The 21,952-nt window shown below is 39.5% G+C and overlaps 1 protein-coding gene across 1 annotated transcript; it reads right to left on the reverse strand.

The window, feature by feature from the left end:
* Nucleotides 1–858: 858 nt before the first annotated feature.
* On the reverse strand, nucleotides 859–20,863 carry LOC134099564 (mitogen-activated protein kinase kinase kinase kinase 5). The gene is made up of 32 exons (XM_062552472.1): nucleotides 20,595–20,863; nucleotides 15,337–15,394; nucleotides 14,624–14,714; nucleotides 14,209–14,273; nucleotides 13,936–13,991; nucleotides 13,674–13,721; nucleotides 13,445–13,487; nucleotides 13,248–13,320; nucleotides 12,969–13,100; nucleotides 12,699–12,761; nucleotides 12,524–12,605; nucleotides 12,211–12,327; nucleotides 12,002–12,083; nucleotides 11,824–11,882; nucleotides 11,679–11,740; nucleotides 11,542–11,586; nucleotides 11,417–11,437; nucleotides 11,192–11,237; nucleotides 8,139–8,301; nucleotides 7,926–8,026; nucleotides 6,553–6,594; nucleotides 6,196–6,274; nucleotides 6,034–6,110; nucleotides 5,845–5,905; nucleotides 5,578–5,680; nucleotides 5,396–5,454; nucleotides 3,406–3,509; nucleotides 3,120–3,297; nucleotides 2,920–2,988; nucleotides 2,494–2,586; nucleotides 2,101–2,227; nucleotides 859–1,952 (listed from the first exon to the last, which is right to left on the reverse strand). Exons 1-32 carry the CDS (start codon nucleotides 20,703–20,705, stop codon nucleotides 1,856–1,858), a joined length of 2,607 nt encoding a protein of 868 aa, XP_062408456.1. The 5' UTR covers nucleotides 20,706–20,863; the 3' UTR covers nucleotides 859–1,855.
* Nucleotides 20,864–21,952: the final 1,089 nt, after the last annotated feature.

The raw sequence follows: 21,952 nt of genomic DNA on the forward strand, positions 1-21,952 counted from the left end.
TAACATAACAAAGATGTATTTGCTTAAAGTGTAACTCCATAAAAAAAAAACAATAGGATCTATTTAGGGCAATTAGCAAATTATAACTTTTGATTGAAAGCAAAATAACGTTAATTGGTGGCGTTTTCAGCAAGACCGTTTGCACTGAATGGGCTTACAGTGATGCTAACAGAGCATGGTGCCATGCCACTTTTTATACCACTAACAATGCTTAAAATATAATAACACTTCTGTGGTAGTGTGGTGAGGGTTTCTACAGACAAACCAAAGTATTGTAAACTTTGAAATTGTAGAGAGAGGTTTTAACAAGTATCTGTAGGAAGAACATTTGGCTTCCTGGTACACGTCGAGTCCGCGGGCGTGTTCAATCTTGTAGATCTGTCTGAATCTTTCAATATAATGTTTTATGTTTAGCCATAACTCTCAGCGCAGATTCAATCAAATGTCCTTTTATCAGAACAATAATAATAAATAAAATATGGATTTTCTTACTTATCGGCCAATAATATATCGCTGGCCGATATATCGTGCATCCTAGGTATTCCCTAAGTTGAATGGGTTAAACCAATAACTTTGTCAATCCTCTGAATGTGTGTAAATTGTCTAAGTTAACTGGACATAGGCTATGGTCATAATTTTTGGTGGCTGGGGACAGTTAGCCAAGTTATACCACAGTAATATACTGATGATATTAGCCTACCTTTAATAAGAAATATCTATGCTGCCAATAAGTCAACGTGTGTACTGTAAACAGAATGGACCAGTCAGAACTTGGAAGATGAAACTCTTACAGAGAAGTTTGAATGCAAACAGTGTCAGGAATAAGGTGAAAAGGATAAACTTTCAGAAACAATGGAATAAGTTTTCAGAGCATCAGATTTATTTATTTGTATCAAAAGCAACGTTCAATTTTATTCTTTCTTAATGACATAAACTACTTTCACGTCAGCATGTCATCCACTTACCTGTGCCTGACTTTTGTTATTTTGTTATGTTTGTGACAGCTGCACAAATTGTTTTTAAGTATTTTTTTAATTAGAATTACTTTTCGGGAAATAAGAGGCACAGGGTATGGTTTCTGCAGACTAGTGAAGTCACTGTTTATGCTGCACTTACAAATGTGCATATCTGCCCCTCAGTGTAGTAACCAATGTAGGACTAGTTTTCCATATCCGCTTCCTGTTTGGCTGATATCACACTGCTACATGAAGAGGCTTGATACTGGTTATATTGTAGGTCTTAGAAAAAGGAACATTGCACAGTGGCTGGTGTAATTACAGAGAGGAACTATCAGGGCTTAATGAAAATAGTACTGGTCATGACATGACAGTTGGCGGAATTTCTGGACAAGTAGATGGTACTGATGAGGTTTAACTTGTAGTGAGGCATTGCCTTCAAACATTTGAGGCAAAAATGTTGAGGCAGCTATCCAGCTAATGACTGCATGAAGATGGAATGTTTATAGTGTTCTTGTGGGCATTCTCAAGGTCTTTTTCCTCCTGTGTGACCACAAAAACTCAGCATCTCCTCACTGACAAACAACCGCTCCAACTCCAGATAAATGCAGATATCCACCAGAGGCAGTCCAGGTACATATTAGCCAAAACAAGTCCCTCCATTGCCTCTCACAGTTGCATGTTCGTGAGAGGGCAAATGGAGACATAGATCATATTCCGTACATTTGGTTGACACTAGACAAAGCTGGTTTATGTGGGATTCTTAAGGCAGCAAATGTGTTCTGTCCATTGGGTGTATACAGTTCAGTGAGATCATTATAATATCCCAGTTTATGTAAAAGTTCAACATGGGGGAAATAGGGACTCCTCCATGATACCAATTGTATGCAATAAACACCTCAAGGTACAGGAATGAAGCGCTCAGCAATTTCCAGAATATAAAGGTTGCAGTGACCAGAGTGGTCCTCAGTTTGTCTTGTTTCCAACACAACCATTCTGAGGAAGGAAAGTATTAAATTAAAGTTACATCAAACAATTCAATGTTTTTGTGCAATGTACATTTAGCAACTTTTTTTTGCATCAGGGGGGGTTGCTTAGTTAACATCAATGTGTATATTCAATATGCACACACACACTCACACACCTGTCTGACCCGACTAGGCGATAGGTCTTCCTACGGTCTGTGGTCTCTTGAAGAATCTCAGAAAAGTTCTCTCCTCTCCGCTGCCAACCATGCCGCCACAAGGCCAGCAATGTACCTTCAAAATACACTAAGCCACAGAGCGAGAGAGAATAAATAACTAGTCCGTACCTTCATTATTTCTTGCACTACTTTCTACTTTCTTCAGTCTTACTGCTCTAAACACTTTCTAAAATTGTTGTTAGAATTGCTCTAACCATGTTCTAAGTCGCTTTGGTTACAAACCATCAGCCAAATATAATGTAATATAATGTAATGTACTAACAGCACAGTTCAGATAGACATAAAGAAACATAATAACAAGGAAAGTTAGAGGATGTTGATGCTTAATCTTACCAATGGCTTCCACACTCAAATGAAAGGAAACCTCAGACTGTAACCTCCTCTGACTCCTCACAGAGCCTTCCAGGTTCACAAAATAAGCCGAGCCTGTCAAGAGAGCTACAGTTAAAGCAGCACTAAACAAGATTTGCTCTCGGGGTCCTACCGGAACACATCGGTAATCACCTGTTTCAGATCCCTAACCTTTGCCAAGAACAAACTCAGAGGACAAGCACTAATTTGTCTCCTGTATAGCACACAGCAAATTTATGCCAAAAGTTAACTATTTTCAAGCACCTTGCATCTTTATTCATCCTTAACCATATTTGAACAAGCAGATAAAAGATACCTGCAGTGGTTCACTGACTTCTGCAGTGATGTGTAGCTGCACCTGCTATTTCATCAGTATTAACAGTCATGATCAGAATCAAGAAAGCTTACTATCAATGAGCACAAGTAGTGTGCTAATGTCCAGCTGGATAACTTGCACTGTATCTGCACAGCAAGCCTCTGTAAATTTCAGAACCACAGAGAGAGAGAGAGAGAGAGAGAGAGAGAGAGAGAGAGAAATACCATTGAGGGCATCACATAAACAACCTCTTTGTCTTTGTAGAGTTAAGAGAATGTACTGTGATTTTTACCTAGCCCTGTGCCAGTAAACCAGGAAGTGTTAGAGTTGAGGTTGATGGTGTTTAGCTGAACAGGCTGGTCTGGACTGTTACCCTTGGCTACTCCAATGCAAACAAGTGGGTATTCCTGATCTGGTACCACAACCATTTCAAACACCCTCAAAGGATTAGGCAGTGGGAAATCAAATGTCTGTGAAACATAAATCATGCCAAATAACATCAAAGAGGTGGAGGAAATCACAATAGTAAACGATAAGGTCAAAACGAGCTCACTAAAAGAGGCAAGAGATCCACTGACCTTGATGAGCATGAACTTGTGCATGGGTTCATACCACTGTAGCAACACTACACTGGAATCCAACGCACCACACAGAAACACACAATCTCGTAGCTGGTTTCTGGCTGAAGACAAAGCAGAGCACAACATAAGCCTTACATTTCATATGAAAGTTTCAAATGTGATGGTCTTACAAGGCATCTGTAATGAGAATTAGTGGAGGGTCATTCTATGAAACGGGTGCCTTTTCCACTATGACATTTTCTAAAGTAAACTTTTTTTTATAATTCATCCACAGCATTAAACTGACCTCACCTCCAAATCATATTTGCCCATCTCAGGCAAACCTTTTTTCAGATTGAAATATAATGGATTGAAATATAATAAATGTGATGGGGGTGGTATGTGACGGGATGGTACATTTTATTACAAAATGTCTCTAGTTATCCAATAGTCAAGTTCTTGCTAATTTGCTTAACAATGATAGTGTTGGATTAAGCTGAGTCTACAGGCAGACATTAGGCCTATTAAAAATTATGTTTTTGATTTCATTCCAAGTAACTGTATGCTACAGACAAAAGTTAATGTGACAGGGTGGTAAGTCAAACCAAGTCATACCAAAAACATGATTTTATTCTGAATAAATATGTCTAATGTCATCAGGAAAATATATTTAATTCTGAAAGTTTGATTCAAATTTAACTTTTACTTGGTGATATTTTAGATGTAAATGTCATGTTGGTCAACCCAGACACATGGAAATGGCCATGCACTAGCATTTAAAAAAAAAAAAAAGTTACAAATAGTGTGATATTCTTGAACAATAGTATTTTCTTGTATATCATGTTAATAACGACACTTGAATTATTAGCTTTAGGCTTTAGAAACACATGTTTTTTTTATAGTTTGTGCCTTATGAATCTCATCAAATGGACGCAAAAGGCACCCATTTCATAGAATGAAATGGAAATGTATTGGTATGTTTATATTGTTGGATCATGTTTCAACATCAAAATGTAGAGTCTCTCATCGGTTTAATGAGGCAGCTATGCTAAACAGGCCCAATTTATGCACAGCCCCACTACTTCTGCATCACTGTGAACCCTCCTTCAAGCGCCAGACGTGCACCTCCTCAAAATTATAACTTTGTGTCGAGGTGATACAGACTGCAAGGACTGTGATTGGTCAACATGCCCTGTGTGTTGACAGAACTAGTGTGATTCAGTCTACTGTGGGTAGTAGGAACATACTAGTTCACTGACAGAAGCTTTGCAAATAAACTCATATATTTGGGTTATCCGACTGTACAGTGTGTTACAGGGGTGGAAATTAAAATTTGAAAATATGAAAATGTATCAATAGCAGATTTCTGGTCAAATTAACCAGCCACTCAATGTTAAAATATGACTAGCCACTCCCACATTTTACCAGCATTTGGCTGGTGGCTGGTGCTAATTTCCATCCCTGGTGTATTATTTTATTATTTTCTTTTTTAAAAGACAAAAAAAGATTGATGATTGACAGTGAAGCTGTTTTTGACCTTGGTTTTGTAAAGCGATTCCTTCACAGAGAAGTGAAGGAAAGAGGAGGGCACAATTTCCACTTCTAACGTTCATTTAAGATTTTAAATCAGTACTTTGTTATCAAGCAGTACTTTGTTTGCAGCTGTGGAAAGTTTTCTTGCTAACATAAACTAGCTTGCAGACACCACACAAATAACCTCAGCTGTATTTCCTGGTCACAACATTGCGGCTGTTGGTATACTGTCTATTTCTCAGTGACCTTTACAAAGTCCAAGCAAGAGAACGCCAATAACATTTATCTTAAACACAGCAGTCTATGGAGTTTGCCATTCTAACTACTGTTTGGGTGAGCTACACAGACCCATGCATTCTTATATTTGAGACATTCATATAGCAGTGAAATGAATAAGACTTTAAAGTTATTTCAAAAAAAGCTTATCATCCTGAGATTAGTTGAATAGGAGGTGAAAAGGTCTATCAAGTCTCACCGACAGTGCATGTTTGGCATCCCTTGGTGTCTGGTATTTTTGTAGTTATTAAACATTTCCTATGGAAAAAAAGGAATAGATCTAATTAATATACATAAGATTAGGGGTAGTTAGAATTTAGGATTTCTTATGGCCCACCACCTAACTTGGGACTAGCTTGTTGATACTGTTGTTGGAATTACCTTGGAAGCAGTCTGTGTGTAGGTAAGGCAACCATGCGATGGTCTTTCCTAGCTTGCTCATACAACTCTTTCAGAGAATGTGAATGTATCTGAGCTGACTTCCCTGAAGTTGAAAATAGAAACACACACACACACACACACACACACACACACACACACACACACACACACACACACACACACACACACACACACACATATTCATACTGTTTCCTTGTGGAATTATGATTAAGACTGATGCATCAAAATAACTGTCCACGTTCTTACCTGATATTGACATAAGCACATTACTTATGGTATAGACCCAAGTGCATTTCCCTGGGTAAAGCTAGTGCGGGAGAGGTGGATAAGGACAGAATGCAGGGATAAGAATAAAAAAAAGAAAATGGTCAAAAATCATTGATAGCTTTCATAATACTCAACAATGTACTGTAGAAAACAGTCTGGAATGCTTACTAGCTCCATTGTGGCTTCAGCCCCATTAAGATTAAGCATGAAAATTCCAGCATCTGCTCCAAATATGAGATGCTGATCTGAAAAACATCAGTGCAAAGGTTTGGTTGGTGTACAACATGAAATGTTATGTGACTTTGAGGGATATCTGTATAAGTTGCATACCCTTAGTTGTTGGATGCTCCCATGTGGTTGAGTAGTTTATCTTCAAAGGGCATCCATTAAATACTTTTCTAAATATAATCTGCAGAGAAAGAAGACTAGTGTTTAAATAATAGTAATAATAACAATAATCATGATTAATAATAATAATAATACTAAGTATAAAGCTCCTTTCAAGATACCCATGGTCGCTTAAAAAATAAAGATGGTGGACAGAGCATGCAGTCACCAGCGTACCCGTGTCAACAAAACATGACAAATACATTTCAAAAATAACAAATAGAACAACTATCAAAAATAACATAAAGAGTGAATACATTTAACTAGACTAAAATAATAATAATAATAATAACAACTTACTGGAGGCTTTCTTGATACAGGGCTAGCACATTCACCTGGATCCTTTAAGAAAAAAAATATCATTACTGATGTGCTATAACGTGTCCATCTTACTTCAGTCATTCTATTTCATGGAAGCATATGCTTATGAGGCATGATCAATGGGCATAGTTCAAATGACTGTACGCATTTGGATAGTCCTTCAACCAATCAGACCAACAATCCGAGTGCGCCTGGTGGATAAGCCAGTTTGTGATTGTTTCCAGTAAACATTGACAAGAGGCAGGTTTCCAGCCTGAGCTCTAGGGTGAAATCCAATCGCCGGCAGATCGGGCTTGGTTTACCCAGTCTACTTATCCCTATTTCTGCCAAACAAATCATATCCATGTCTTTCAACATGTCTTTTAACACAATACGGAAAATATCTTCTAGGCAAAATTGACCTAAGCTTTGCTAGAAGAAGAATAGAATAGATACTTTTTTGATCCCGTGAGGGAAATTCAGTTCTCTGCATTTAACCCAATTAGTGAACACACAGCACACAGTGAACACACAGTGAGGTGAATCACACAACCCAGAGCAGTGAGCTGCCTGCCCAACCAGCGGCGCTCGGGGAGCAGTGAGGGGTTAGGTGCCTTGCTCAAGGGCACTTCAGCCGTGGACTGGTCGGGGATCGAACCGGCAACCCTCAGGTTACAAGCCCGAAGCCCTAACCAGTTAACCTGACTTTCGCCAGATCCTGTAGTTCGCTGTCTGCTTCACACAAGGATCTGGGACTTCTCGATAGGAGATGTATTTATGAAGGCGGGTCCTTGTAAAACATCCTCGCATGTGATTTGATAAACCACTTGCCTGTTATCTTGAATGACGTGCTAGGCTTCTTCAAGCTCTTGCCAAACCCGGTCGGAAGAAGAGTAAAAACATCCTTGCCACCAATAAATGTCTTCAAAACTATTCTCTGTTAATCTTTTAAAGAATGAATACTCGATAGATTCGACAAAACGGTTAAAATAGCAGAATCAATGTCAGCACAAGACTCCTCGCTGCGTGCCGCCATTGTTATTTGAATCAAACACTCGCTTCGGCGCTCCTGATTGGTTGCTCATTTTTTTATCACTGGCAGGGGTTTGGATTGCCCTCGCGTCCAGACCCTTGTGTGGAGCTCAGCGAAACGCCTCTGGTGGAGCATGGCGGAACTACAAGGGTCTGGCGAGAGTCAGGCTACTAACCAGTAGGCCACGGCTGCCCCAGTCTGTGACATCAAACTGTTTCAGTCTGTTTCAGTCTGTTTCAGTCTGTAACATCAAACCAGTTCCCTAACAGCTCATATCAAGATTAATATGTCAGCAATTCAAATGTATTTCACTCTGACAAATCTGTCTGACTTTCTGCACCTGTTTAGGCTGCCGTTTCCTCCTGTCTTTCTTTGGAGGCAGCTGTGGTGGTTGGGGTTCAGCCGGACTGTCTGTTCTATATCCTTTAAAAGATGAAGGATCTGCAAATGGAAATCAGAGAACACAATGGCACTGTTATCTGACCTTTTCAAAAAAGAGGAAACCTCTTATGGCAGCCTTGCTGTGGTTTGCTTTTGCAATGTGGGGTTTTACCTGAGTTGGTGTTTCTTGTGGAGCGTGGCCGAGGGGCTGGGCGTGTGTGGGTTCCACTAGCGGTACGGTACAGGGGCGGGAGAGGGGGAAGGAGGGCGTGCTGTGAGCGACTGTGATCATCTTCACTAACCACACTCTCCTCTGAACTTGTGCGAACCTTGGGCTGTGTGGATACAAGATTCCATTATTGCTATGTGAATTATCATTATAAGGGCAGAGGCATTTATGAGGGGTTACAGTAATGGTAAAACTTAATGCAAATTGATTACATGAGACAGCAATGTATCAATGACAATATGGTTATGGTATTTATCAAATGCTTTTGTCCATAGCGACATACAAGTAACAACAGTATTTAGTTATTTTCATTATGCTATTGATTGAAATGACAATGGCCGGGTTTCCCAGATTTGTTAAGAAGCTCTTAAGTGCTAAGAACTTCTTTGGAGCGCTCTAAGAATGTTCTAAGAGCGCTCCTAAGAAGCTTCTTAACGAATCTGGGAAACGCGACCATTGTAGTTTAATAGGCCGGGTGAACCCTGCCTGAATTTCCGGCGAATTTGGATTTCGCCCGGCAGCTCAGGCTGGAAACCTGCTCATGTACAGTATGTCCTCTGTTCCCTGCCAGAACCTTTGGCTCCAATCAGAAACTAGCTTTTCCAAAAGATGCACGTGGTCTGATTGGTTGAAGGACTATCCAAGCGTATAGAGTCATTTGAACGATGCCCACTGATCACACTTCTTGTGCAGTCGAAACAAAGCACAGCCTCACCATAATGTTCAATCTTAAAAGATTGAGTTTAGTATCATGTGATAGCCAGACTAGTTTAATATTGCTATTCTCCTTAATTCACTTCAGTTCAATTCAATTCAAAATGTATTTATCCCTGAGGGGCAATTTCTCAATAATGTAATGTATTTAATGTAGTACTAACAACTTTTAAATTGTTTTTTGTAATTCATAAGAAAGACTTGAACATTTTGAAAATGAAATGTTGTGCCATTCTTGCGCAATAAAGGATTTCAGCTGCTCAACAGTCCTGTTTTTCATTGAATGACGCGCCCAATTTGACAGGTTTGGACTGCTGATGGGCCATTTTAGCACCTGGACTATCCTTGGAGCCACACTTTTGTAATACAGTATGTGCAGAGTTCATTGTTTTCCTGAAACATCCAATGTCTTCCCTGAAAATGGATGGCAGTATGTTGCTCAGATCCTGCCCTTTTTAGCCCAGAGTACATGATTTCCAGAAAAATATATACATTTTGACCCCATAACAGTCTTGCACTGTTGTCACGGTTTGGGGTTTGGGTTTTGTTTTGGGACTTTTAGTTTGTAGTTTGTCTTACTTCCTGCCCAGTGCCATGTGTTCCTTTGTTTGTTTTGCCATGTGCCATGTGCCATGTGTTCCCTGTTGCCTGTGTCTCCGCCCCTCACCAGAGTCGTGTTTAGTTTCCTAATCATTTTGCCTTGTTCTTGTCTGTGCCATGTTGCCTTGCCCTGTCGATCTGTGTCTCCTTGCTTGTGGGTAATGGTTTGTGTTGCCTCGTTAGTGTCCTGTGTATTTAAGGTCTTGTATTTGTGTCAGTCTTTGCTTGGTCATTGTGTGGTGTCTCGGTTGTTGTGTTCCTGTTTTTGTCACAAGTAAAGTCTGTTCCGAGTGAATCTTAGAAGTCCTGTCCTGCATTTGGGTCCGAGCCTGATGCGCAACCCTGACAACTGTACCGCAGGCCCAGATGGCTGCATGTCTGTATCATGTCTGAATACAAAGTTTGCACTATACAGTCATGGTTGAAATTGTTGGCACCCCATGCTAAAGTTGACTAAAAAGAGGAATATAAAATCATCTTTTGGACATTGATTTTAATGGCTTAAGTAATAAAATTAGGAAAAATCCAACCTTTAAGGACACACCAATTTTCTTTGTGAATGAATAATGTATCATAAATAAATACATGTTCTTCCCAAAATACTGGGGTAAAAAATATTGGCACCCCAGGCCCCGGCAGTGGCGCAACTGGCTGGGGCACCTGCACCGTACGCTGGCGACCCGGGTTCGATTCCCGCCCCGTGGTCCTTTCCAGATCCCACCCCGATTCTCTCCCACTCACTTCCTGTCATTCTCTCTACTGTCCTGTCCAAATAAAGGCATAAAAAGCCCAAAAAATAATCTTTAAAAAAATATATATATATTGGCACCCCTATGTAACCCTATGGGAATTTAACACATAGGGTTAGGCAGTTTTTTTTATTTTTAAAGGCCACTTATTTCATGGATCCAGGATACTATGCATCCTGATACAGTTCCCTTGGTCGTTAGAACTAAAATGTACCCACATTATCACACACCCTTCACCATACCTAGAGGTAGGCATGGTGTTTTGTTCAGTTTTGTTCAGTTAGCCTATTAGCTTGTTTGATTTGCATTGAGTTCAATGAGCATCAAACAGGCTAATAAGCTAACTGAAGAAAACTGAACAAAACACCATGCCTATCTCTAGGTATGGTGAAGGGTGTGTGATGATGTGGGTACATTTTAGTTCCTATTAGCTCCTCTTTAGCATGGGTGCCAACAATTTCAACCATGACTGTATATATTTGTGAATGGAGCATCATCAAATGTTACAATGAGTTGATGATACAATGATTCTTTTCAGAAACAGGTCTGGTTTCAATGCTTGTTTTATCATTTGCCCACAGGTTTACACAGAGTGATTAACACCTCCACATCTTTACTTCTAAAAGATTTTATCCTTACAGAACTTTTTCAGCCTTTTGTTGCCCCCATCCCAACTTTGTTGAGACTTTTTAAAAAAATATATGGACTGTTTAATATATAATAGGGGATGCTAACCTGAGGTAGGTTTTTTAATAGTAAATTAAAATATTTTTATTTAACCATCTAGTTAGACTAGATTTAGTGAAAAACAATGGATAAGATTCATTGAACACAGACACACAGACACACACACACACACACACACACAAACACACACATATGTATAATATCATTCTAGGCCTATGATGTTAGAGATACATTTGTTTCTATTACCTTTGGAGGAAGTGGAGGAGGAGTATTACTATCTGGAATAGTCTCACTGTAGAAGTAGAGGAGAAGGAAACACTGTCTCAGATTGTAAGCTTTAGTCCATATTATAAATGAAACACTTTGGTTCTAAAACATCGCATCAGCAACGTTTTAACATGAGGGATAAATCATGTCCTCTGAGCTCAACACTTGGCCCATTTCCTGTACTGCAGTGTGAGGAAGACTTACCTGCTGCTGGAGTTCAGGGGTCTGTCAAATAGATGAGAAAGACATTAAACATGTGTGAATGTTGTGACTGTGTTGAATGTTACCATATTACCCATAAAAATGCTTTAGGTGTATGTTATCCTTACATGTCTACATCATCATAGTCATCATCTGACCCAGCATTCTCATTTCTAGAGGAGAGAAGAAGAGAAATAACTTCACTTAAATGGACACTTTCAAACAATGTTTCTCTATGTCCTTGTATATGGCATCAAGATGTTACCTCACTGTCCACTTTTTGTCTGCTTCAGGAGACGCTATCCATCGACAACCCTCTGACCGTAACTAAAAACAACATAATTTGCAGTTGGGTTTGGTACAGGAATGCATAAGAATGCTGTGTAATTTAGCACAATATTGTTTCTTACTGTTGTATCTGGGGAGTCGGTCTTTATTTTCAGTGGTCTCTGTGTATAGATCTGCTGCACTAAAAAAACACCACAACATTCACACTTCAACACTTAAGAAAGGTCATTGCTAATACGGAAAAGTGGTGAGTGACACATCCGCCAGTCAAATTCACAAAAAAAGATAGAAGATACTCACAACTGATGTCAGAATTTGTCCTCTCTGCTTGATTGTGTCGGTTAATGGAATGGATTCTTCTGAGTGAACTTGGAACATGTATCTGAATAATGTTATTATTGATCATTATTAGAATATAAGTCGCTTTAGAATAAAAGTGTCTGCTAAATAACCATAATATAATATAATATAATATAATGTAAAACTAAAATATATTTGGGGAAGAGCACCTCCATGTCCTCCTCTTCTGTTAGTAAGCAGTCCTTCAACTTTTCTGGATGCTGTAGCTTCTCTAGCAAGTCCAGGGTAAGCTCCTGCCTCAGGCCCGGCTGAACCACAAACTGGTGCTACGTGGACACATAATGCATTGTGTGAAGATGTTGATATTGTTAAAACAACTGGATAAGAGCAAAGCTCTGTAAAAGCTGGTTGATGCTGATTTAACACTGAAAGCAGAAAGTGGGACATGTGCACTCAGACTCAACCACACAAAACCAAACACAGCGTTTTCTTGGGCTTATTGTGGTAACTGACTGATCTTACTGTGAGCATTTTTGCTGCACTCGGCCTCTTCTTTGGGTTTCTGATGAGCATGGCTTTCACAAAATTGTAAAACATGGGAGACCTATGCCAAACACACAACAAAAGTACATGGCGATAGGGAAGGCCATATCAATAAAAAAGTACACTACTAAGATTTGTATTTTTTGGTCCTCACCATTTGGTCTTATCCTTGAGCTTTGGAGGCTGGTATCCACTCTTAGACATAAGAAAGAGCACCCTAAAGTGAAGGAAGTACATTAATGGGTTCAGAGGTCTATTGGTGTCAGCATACCCACACATGAATGCACACTAATGACACATACTCAAAACTCAACTTTTGATATTCCCTATACAGGTATGTATGAACATGTAGGCACACAGTCAAGCACACACACACACACACACTGACACTGTACACAGATACACTGTTAGAGGGACAATGTACCGTAGAGGGTGGACATCAAACAACGGTGGCTGTAATTCTGCCAACTCAATGGCGGTGATACCAACTGACCAGATATCACAAAGTTCATTGTAGCCACCCTTAATCTCCACTGCAGCCACCTCTGGTGCCATCCTGTGAGGTGCAGTCAAAGAAACAGACACTCAATTATTAACCAACTTTGCTGCAAGAGACCCACCATATTATGCTTGTAGGTACACTACAATCAAGGTCAGTGTCAGAGTTGGAAATGGTCTACAGTCAATGTAGGCTTGATCTCACCAATAGGGAGTCCCAATGAATGACATGCGGCGGGCAAATGTGGCAGTGATCTGTGCAGCAATGCCAAAATCAGCTGCACACAAAGAAGACAAGCAGATTTCAGGATACACACATTTTTTGTGCCTTCACACACACACACACACACACACACACACACACACACACACACACACACACACACACACACACATTATTACCTAGTTTGACCTCTCCTTGGTCATTCAAAAGGATGTTGGCACCCTGGAAAGACAGAGCACATGATGTAATGTAAAAGTAAGCCATTTGGTTTAAATGACATAACCAGATATATTTAACCAAAGGGAAATATGTGAGTGAGTACTCAAGTTGTAAGGTTTCAGTGAGGCTTCCTTTGCATAATCAACATTTGGTACATGTCAGCAATACAATTTGTCCATGTCAACCCACCTTTATATCTCTGTGAATCTTTTTCTGTCCATGCAAATAATCAAGGCCCTATTAAACATTAAATGACAGTGATTAGATATTATACATTCCATCAAAGTGATTTTCTGTTTACTGCATGCCAAAGCAAAGGCTGTCATGGCAGAGTGCGGTACAACTAATATCAGAAAAAAAAACTGACTTCTTGATTGTGCATTTCTGTCTACCTAAGTCACTAAGTGGAGAAGTGTCCTTTTGATATCTTATGAGTGAATGCAGGGCTCACCTGAAGCATCTCCCGGCACACATATGCAATCTGGCTCTCTGACAGTGGCCCCGTTACTAAGAGCACAACATGATACCTGATTAGACATGTGTAAGGCATTGCAGTAATGACATGTTGCAACACAAAGGAGGATGGAAGCATGATGGATTTGATATGACAAGTTCTACAATGAGAAGGTGTTCTTTCTTCAGCCACATGCCTGGTTCCTTTTTCCTCTATCCTCTAGTCTAAGAGGACGTTGGTCAGCTGCCCAGTAGACCCTAGATCACTCACCATGATAGATGTCCTGTAGAGATCCACCCCCACAGTACTCCATACAGATCCACAATTTGTTGGCCCTAAACAGAGAAGGTGGATGGATGTTGGCTTGGTCGGTCAACAGTTTGGCTGTTAAAGATATTTCTTTGTGAAAATAGTAGCATACAACAGATATTGAAAATTACATAAATTTCATTCACATGAACATATCCTTAAAAAGAATGTGAAGATGTTATAAGGTAGTTATATATTATTGTGATAAACAATACTAAAATGCCAGTACTAAAAATACAAACATAAAATGATAATAAACTGTGTTTAAAAGAATTCCTTTAAGGAACACCGCAAATGAAATGTCGCTGAAGTAGTTATAGTAACCGTTAAAACACTGATATGACAAATATTGGTCAAATAAAGCTGTAAGTATTACCTTATGTAACTTCCATAGTATGCCACAATGTTATGGTGCTTACATGTCTTCACCATAACAATCTCCTGCTGGATCACTGAGAAGTCATCCTCTGCAGAGTGACACAAAGACCCTGAATGTTCTAACAGTCATTCCATCATGCAGGCAAATTATAATGGTACAGTTTGTTCTTTCCACTGATAGATACAGTTTAGTTAGAAGACCACGAGTATGTCCATGACCATGAGTAGGCTAACTGTCTGTAAAAGCCAAAACCTTCGAGGGCCTGGCCAGCTTTTGCAACTTATTATAAAACCTTCTTTAACTCACAGCTCCCACATTGTGCTCTCTGTTTCTCACTTTACAGTGACCACACATGTCAGTGTAATCAGTTACTCCATGGAAACACTTTTCACAAAGTCATCAGAAAGAGTTGGGAAAGCTTTACATCAGAGGGATATACGGTGAGATATAACTGATGAGCTAGACGTATGGGACATCTCAAGGAAGCTGTTCCAGCCACAATCTAAACACTCACATCTCTGTGTTCAACTTCAAGTTTGCCTTCTGGCTGACTGAAGCAATGTAAGCAAACATTGTAGAAAACACACAATGTAGAAAATATGCACATTCTCATATAATTCCCTTGAAACAATACAATTAATCCATACCATATTCATCCAGAGGACAGAGTGTGACATCTGAGACAAGACAAGCTGAGATCAGTCACTTACCTGGTTCCATTTTGATGACCTTGATAGCTGCCAGCTCACCTGTTTGTTTATTTCGAGCCTAGAATATAAGACCATAGCGATGAATCATTTTTGATTGAAGGTCACAGGAAATGAAAGCTGCCACTGGCGACTTGGACTAGAGTCACACTTGCACCCACAGTGACACAGTTGCACACACAGTAACTTGAGACCTGACTTGAGGCAGCCGTGGCCTACTGGTTAGGGCTTCGGGCTTGTAACCAGAGGGTTGCCGGTTCGATCCCCGACCAGTCCACGGCTGAAGTGCCCTTGAGCAAGGTACCTAACCCCTCACTGCTCCCCGAGCGCCGCTGGTTGGGCAGGCAGCTCACTGCTCAGGGTTAATGTGTGATTCACTTCACTATGTTCACTAATTCGGTTAAATTGGGTTAAATGCAGAGAAACGAATTTCCCTCACAGGATCAAAAAAGTATATATTCTATTCTATTCTATTCTATTCTGAATCATACCCAGAAGACTTGGGCCTCGAGATATAGGACTCATCAAAGTCTTTATTAATTATTTTTTTGGTGCATTAATAATATCCCATTCCCATTCCCTTCCTTGTTATCTTAAATAACATTGTACATCTGAAGCATACACACAGATAGATATAGAAGTGTAGAAGTGTAGGCTGTAGCAACTACACTATGGCTAGTACGCCCATAACTGCCTAAACAAAAGTAACCAGATAAATAGTAGCCTACTAAATGCAAGTTATCATTGGTCATCAGTGTTATTAGAATTAAAGGATAGTCATAGTGGATACCACATGATTTATGAAACACATGAAAATATTATCAAAGAGGTCAATGACTTGGTAAAGTCTATATGGATGCAAACATGCTGTTTTACCTTTAACAGCATGTCTAAAGCCCGCCCTGACAATTTGATCAGGCCTAACAGATCTGGTTTTAGCATAATAGCGCCACAACGGAGAAATGCCAGACTGAACTTCCCGTCCTCAAATGTTGTGGGCAGGGCTAAACTTCGGCTGCACCCAGGCTACTTTCTGAGGGTTCTCAGGAGGTCAATCTATCACAACATCTGTTAGTATGCTTCTATCGCTGTTCCATTGAAAGTGTCCTGACCTACAACATCCTGGTGTGGTACAGCACAAGCTCTGCAGCTGACAAAAAGGCCCTGTAGAGGGTAATCAGAGCTGCACAGAGAATAACCAACACACATGCCTGCTTTGGAAGATATCTTCACCTCCCGCTGCCTCCAGAAAACATCAACCATATTTTCACTTTTTTATTGCTTGAGATCCATCCTCACTTGGTGCAATGGAATCTCGTTGTATCCTTTTATAATGACAATAAAAGTATCTGAATCTGAATTAACAAAGGTGTTAAGCAAAGGTGTTTACCCCCCCTCCACCCCACACACCTCCCTCATAGGATTGATGACACATAACGATAACTGTTCGTAGCATGTCATGATCTTGAAATACTTTAATATTGAACATACACACTGTACTAAATAAAAACCTGTTTAAAGTGACCATATACCCACTAGACCTAATCACTGCTGGTAATGTGTTATGTGTGTGTGCATGATGGCTGTGTAATGTCTCAATTTTCAGCGATTTGAGCTTCAGCTGCACCTGATGTATCATGCCGGCAGTGTATGTGACCTAACCTAACAAGGGCATGACAATTAAACTTGCAAAAAAGACTTCTTTGGCCCACAATCTTTTAGATGTCTTGTTTAAATATAATTGATTTGTTAATTGTAGGGTATTTAAGTGAGACCCCACTGCCCTTGATACATTCTCTAATGCACTACACACTATATATAAAGAAAACTTTCTTTCTATCTCTATTTCTAAGTTAGGCTTTGTCTGTACATTGGAAACTGGTTGGAAATGTTGAGAGTAGCTTAAGTTTCATACTATGAGCGCCCATTTCTCCAACTGCAACTGAGTTACCGCTGTTTTACAGCTGCTATTTATAAACTGGAACTTCTACAAAACAGCAGAGTGCAAAGGGCCTAAAGATGCAAACGATGGAAAGTATAGTCATGTTTTTGGGGTCAAAACAAACCCAGTGGGGGCTGGAGACAAATGTGGGCTACAGACGCCTGAGCTTAGGCCGTGGTCAAAGCAGCATAGACATGACCACACCTGTTTACATGGTCGAAGAGGCCGCCTCTCAGTGCAGTGGTTTCAATGATGACGTCAAACAAGCACTGAAGTAAATGTATTGGCAGGGTAAACATTATAGGAATCACTTTCAACTACTCTGTGACACAGTCTTATCTAAAAAGTCTACGGGTGTGGGTCTTTTAGATAATTATTAAAATAGAAAATTGAAGCAGACTGTTGGTGATAGTGAATCTCTCTCCGTCTCTCTCCCCACCCCCCACAGTGCACTGAAGCGCAGATTAACATCGCAGCCTCTCTCACTTCTGTGTTTGCACTTTGCATTAAATTCAGAGGTGCACCTGCTACTGAGTCAGTCTGTTTCAAGAGTGGGCTTTGCCAGCTTAGAAAAAATCCCCAGTGGTTTAACACAAAGAACGGATCTAAATGCTTAAATGTTCATGAACATAAACTCTGTCAAGTGATTCAGATTTTTTTCAATGCCTCAATTTTCATTTGCTGTTCTTCTGAAATATCCAGCAGAGACTTCACTTTCTACGTAGACTAAGGGTGTTTGGTGTACAACAGAAGGTGATGTTGGTTTTCTATCATGCTGTAATTGAAAGTGTATTTCGTTACGCAATCCCTGCCTGGTTTGGCAACTTAACAGTAAAGTTGAAGTCCCAAATCAATGGACTAGTTCACACTGCATTTAAAGTGATGGGAGTGAAGGATCAACCCACTATTCAAACAATATTTGAGGAAACTGTACTGAGAAAAGCTAAAAAAAATCATTGCAGATCCCTCTCATGTCTTAAACACAGAATATAAACTACTACCCTCTGGCAGACGTGACAACATTCCAGTTAAAAATAAGAAAAGGTATTTGAACCGGTACAAATTCTCATTCATTCCACTCTCTGTTAACCTCTTGAACTAAGGCAGTCAGCGGAGGTTTCCTGTTCTGTAATGCAATGTATGTACAGTATGTATGTATGTATGTATGTATGCACTTTATGATTGCACTGCCAGCACTTTCTGGTGTTATGTTATATGTGATGTAGCAGCCTGTTTGTCCAAGACAAATTTCCCTTGGGACACAATAAAGTAATCTTAACTTAGTGTATGATTTTCCACATGTTATGTTATGTCATGTTATCATATCAAGTTCTGTTATGTTATGTCATGTTATATGTGAAATTATATTATCTTCTTCTGTTCTGCTGTCTTATGTACATTCACACCTATAATGACACTCATTGTGTTGGAACTCTCCACATGGCTTCCCCATGGTTATTTACTCAAAACAAAACATGGTGGGCGTGTAAGGGAAATGGAACCACTGACAGAGTTGAGCCGTCTTACTCTGCCGTGGGGACCCTGACCCTCTCAAAGAACCCCCCCCCCCCCACACACACACACACACACACACACACACCCACACAATCCATATAAGCTATACCGCATAAGTGCAATGACAATGAATAAGCCAAGTTTTTTTCTGATCAAGCATGTCATTGATTCTGACAGTGCATTGCTCCTAAACAGGACAAACCGGTATGATAAACAGGTATGCCTTGCTACTGAGATCCCATCAGTTCATTTTCATGCATATCACTATAATATGATGCCTACTTGTATAATATCAACATGCCATAAAAAATCATACCAATTTTATTCATGACCATCTCGCTTAGACCAGATGCATAGCACACAAAACACACACACACACACACACACACACACACACACACACACACACACACACACACCACTTGATGTATAAATGCCAAGGTCATAAAACCTTGTAAGTACCTGTTTCAAACTCCTTGTAAGTACCTGTTTCAAACTCTGTCACATTTCAATGGCAACATTCACTTTGAATGTAACAACATATAGCCAAGTCACACTGTGCCTTAATCAAAGCCATTTCAGTTCTGACTCACTAACTTTGCAGAAGTCTTCCATCTGCCTCATCTGCACTTCAACTCAGTTCAATGCATCTACTTGTCATCTGACATACAGCTGCTGTTCTAAAGGTGCCAATGTCACATTGCAACGTTTTACTAATAGTAGCTGTCAATTGTTTACTCATACGTCTTCCATTAATGATCCTTTCAAGCACTACACTGTAGTAAATGTGAATTCAAGTCAACCTGGCTCTAATAAGATTTGTAGAAGAAACAGTGCCAGGTTCATTACATGCCAAAAGTTGAAAGCAATCTCTTTTGCAAAAGCAGGAAGTAGTTATTTATCTACATGGTTTGACCTTCCTGGATTCAGTTAAAAAAAAACTGAGATGTTGGAGTCAGAATAAATGTATTGCTTATAACAGTATGTGCAAGTGACTTTGTGACTGTCTTTTAAAAAGCTCACATTGTTGAAAGATAGATCACCTCAATACACCACAGTATCATGTTGAAATATCAAAAGGTTTTTTAAAAATGTGGTTCTTTAACTGCTACATGCCTAGGATAAGGCCTAGGACATTGTGTAAAAGGTAAAGGTTCTCAAATGATGCAAAACAAAATGAATAACTTATCATTGACTAATATTACAGACATTTTGGCATGTAACTTGTACACTTTTTCAACTTCAGTTGAAATCATTTTTGTAATAACTTATGAACTATTTATATCATGTGGACTTTGGACAAAAGTGTCTGCCAAATACCAAAACCATGACATTTCTTTCTTTACAGATATTTATTGTGCCATATTTCTTGACTGGTATGATTTCTGATCCAGCACTGGCAGCCATAATGCATGAAGCAACTGAGGTGAAGGAAAAGTGAAAGAAAGGGGAAATATATAACAAAGGGCCAAGGCCCTTTAGCACCTTAATCCAATTCAGTCATTCAAATTCTGCAAAGGCTGAAAATACTCAGATTTCCCTAAAGCACACAAACCATGGTGAAGAGAGAGGCCAATGGATATTGATCAGTCTGCATATGTACTCATGTCACATCTTGTTTCTACAAATCCTATAAATTCAAACAAAGGTAACGTGATGACAAAAGCAGAATAAAAATATTACCTCACAGGTTTACTGTTTTTTTTTAAAAAAAAAATTTAACAAAACCATACAAAACGTATATAGTAGTTATCTTTGTCTCCACTTACACATAGAAAAACAAAATTAAAAAAAGATATCTAACCTTATAAACCTCGCCATAGGTTCCTCCACCAACTCGCAACTGAATTTCAAAGTCCTCCTGGGGGTTTCTGGTGGAGATGTCCAAGGCAGCTCGGTTGTGGGAGTCCATCATTTCTCGCTCATGATACTACACTGCTACACTTATCAGAGCTCCAAGCATGTGGGTTTGTGTAAATGTATGTGTGTGTGTGTGTGTGTGTGTGTGTGTATGTGTGCTTACCCGACGCACTGAAGTGTGAGCTTCACTCTCACACATTCACCTTCCTTCTTCTTTTAACGAGTTCCCTCCCTTGTTCTGCCTTTCACATGGTTTCTGTATGGCTCATTTACAGTCTATTTCCTGCTTGTGTGTGTGTGTGTGTGTGTGTGTGTGTGTGTGTGTGTGTGTGTGTGTGTCCGTGCATCCGCGCGCGTGCGTGCATGTGTGTGTGTGTGTGTGTGTGTGTGTGTGTGTGTGTGCTTGCTTACTTGTGATGTGAATCTGTGGGTTTTCTGGTGATAGTTATGCATGTCTGCAGAAGACAACGTCCAATTGCTGCAAGGCTGCACAGGTTTGTAATGAACATGGCAGCGTTCTAACTTCCTGTAATTTTTCATCACTGAGAAATGTGACACTGACAAGATTGAAATAGCCAACTTGAAATATTGCTCTAGTCCCGGAGCTTCTCGTCCACACATGCAGAATGGAAGGTTGTAACTAGCCTACTCTCAAGCTCCACCTGAAGAAAGAAGAAAAAACATGAAAATGGAATAAGAATTCATATAACTCCATATAACTCATATTATTAACACAAACACACACACACACACACACACACACACACACACACACGGTTCTGCATCAATATCTGTACATGGACATATCTGTTCATTGAGGGAGAAAAACCTTTAAAACATTTTACGTCTTTAATTTGAATACTGTAATGTTTCATTGCTTCAATGCTTCATTATTCAAAACATTCCTCCATATATATATATATATATATATATATACATATATATATATATACATATATATATATATATATATATATATATTATACACATTATGGCTATGGCTATGGTTATTTAGCAGACGCCTTTGTCCAAAGCGACATACAAATAAATAACAATACAAATTATATTACATTATATAGATCAAATGAATTCATTTATGATTGTTGCTGTTCCATCCACCTGCAGCCTATGCCTAAATTTGTCCTATGACAAATAGATGAAGGTTTTAATAGTGTAATCCAATCAATTTACTAAACAACATAGCCTACTCATCTCCAACATGAATCAGGTTCTTAGATAATCCCTCACTCCTTTGCTCCCAATAAGTTCCCCTTTCAACAGACCACCACAAATGCTTAATTG

Source organism: Sardina pilchardus, chromosome 13 (assembly GCF_963854185.1).
Source record: "Sardina pilchardus chromosome 13, fSarPil1.1, whole genome shotgun sequence".
In the NCBI taxonomy this organism is placed as follows: Eukaryota; Metazoa; Chordata; class Actinopteri; order Clupeiformes; family Clupeidae; genus Sardina; species Sardina pilchardus.

Excerpts from the sequence above, each read along its gene's own strand:
- LOC134099564 (XM_062552472.1), bottom strand. The coding sequence starts at position 20,705 with ATGATGGACTCCCACAACCGAGCTGCCTTGGACATCTCCACCAGAAAC. Across the intron at positions 13,101-13,247 it reads TTCATTGGGACTCCCTATTG|GATGGCACCAGAGGTGGCTG; the intron begins GTGAGATCAAGC and ends TGCACCTCACAG. Across the intron at positions 2,587-2,919 it reads ACTACTTGTGCTCATTGATA|GCTCGGCTTATTTTGTGAAC; the intron begins GTAAGCTTTCTT and ends CTCTCTTGACAG.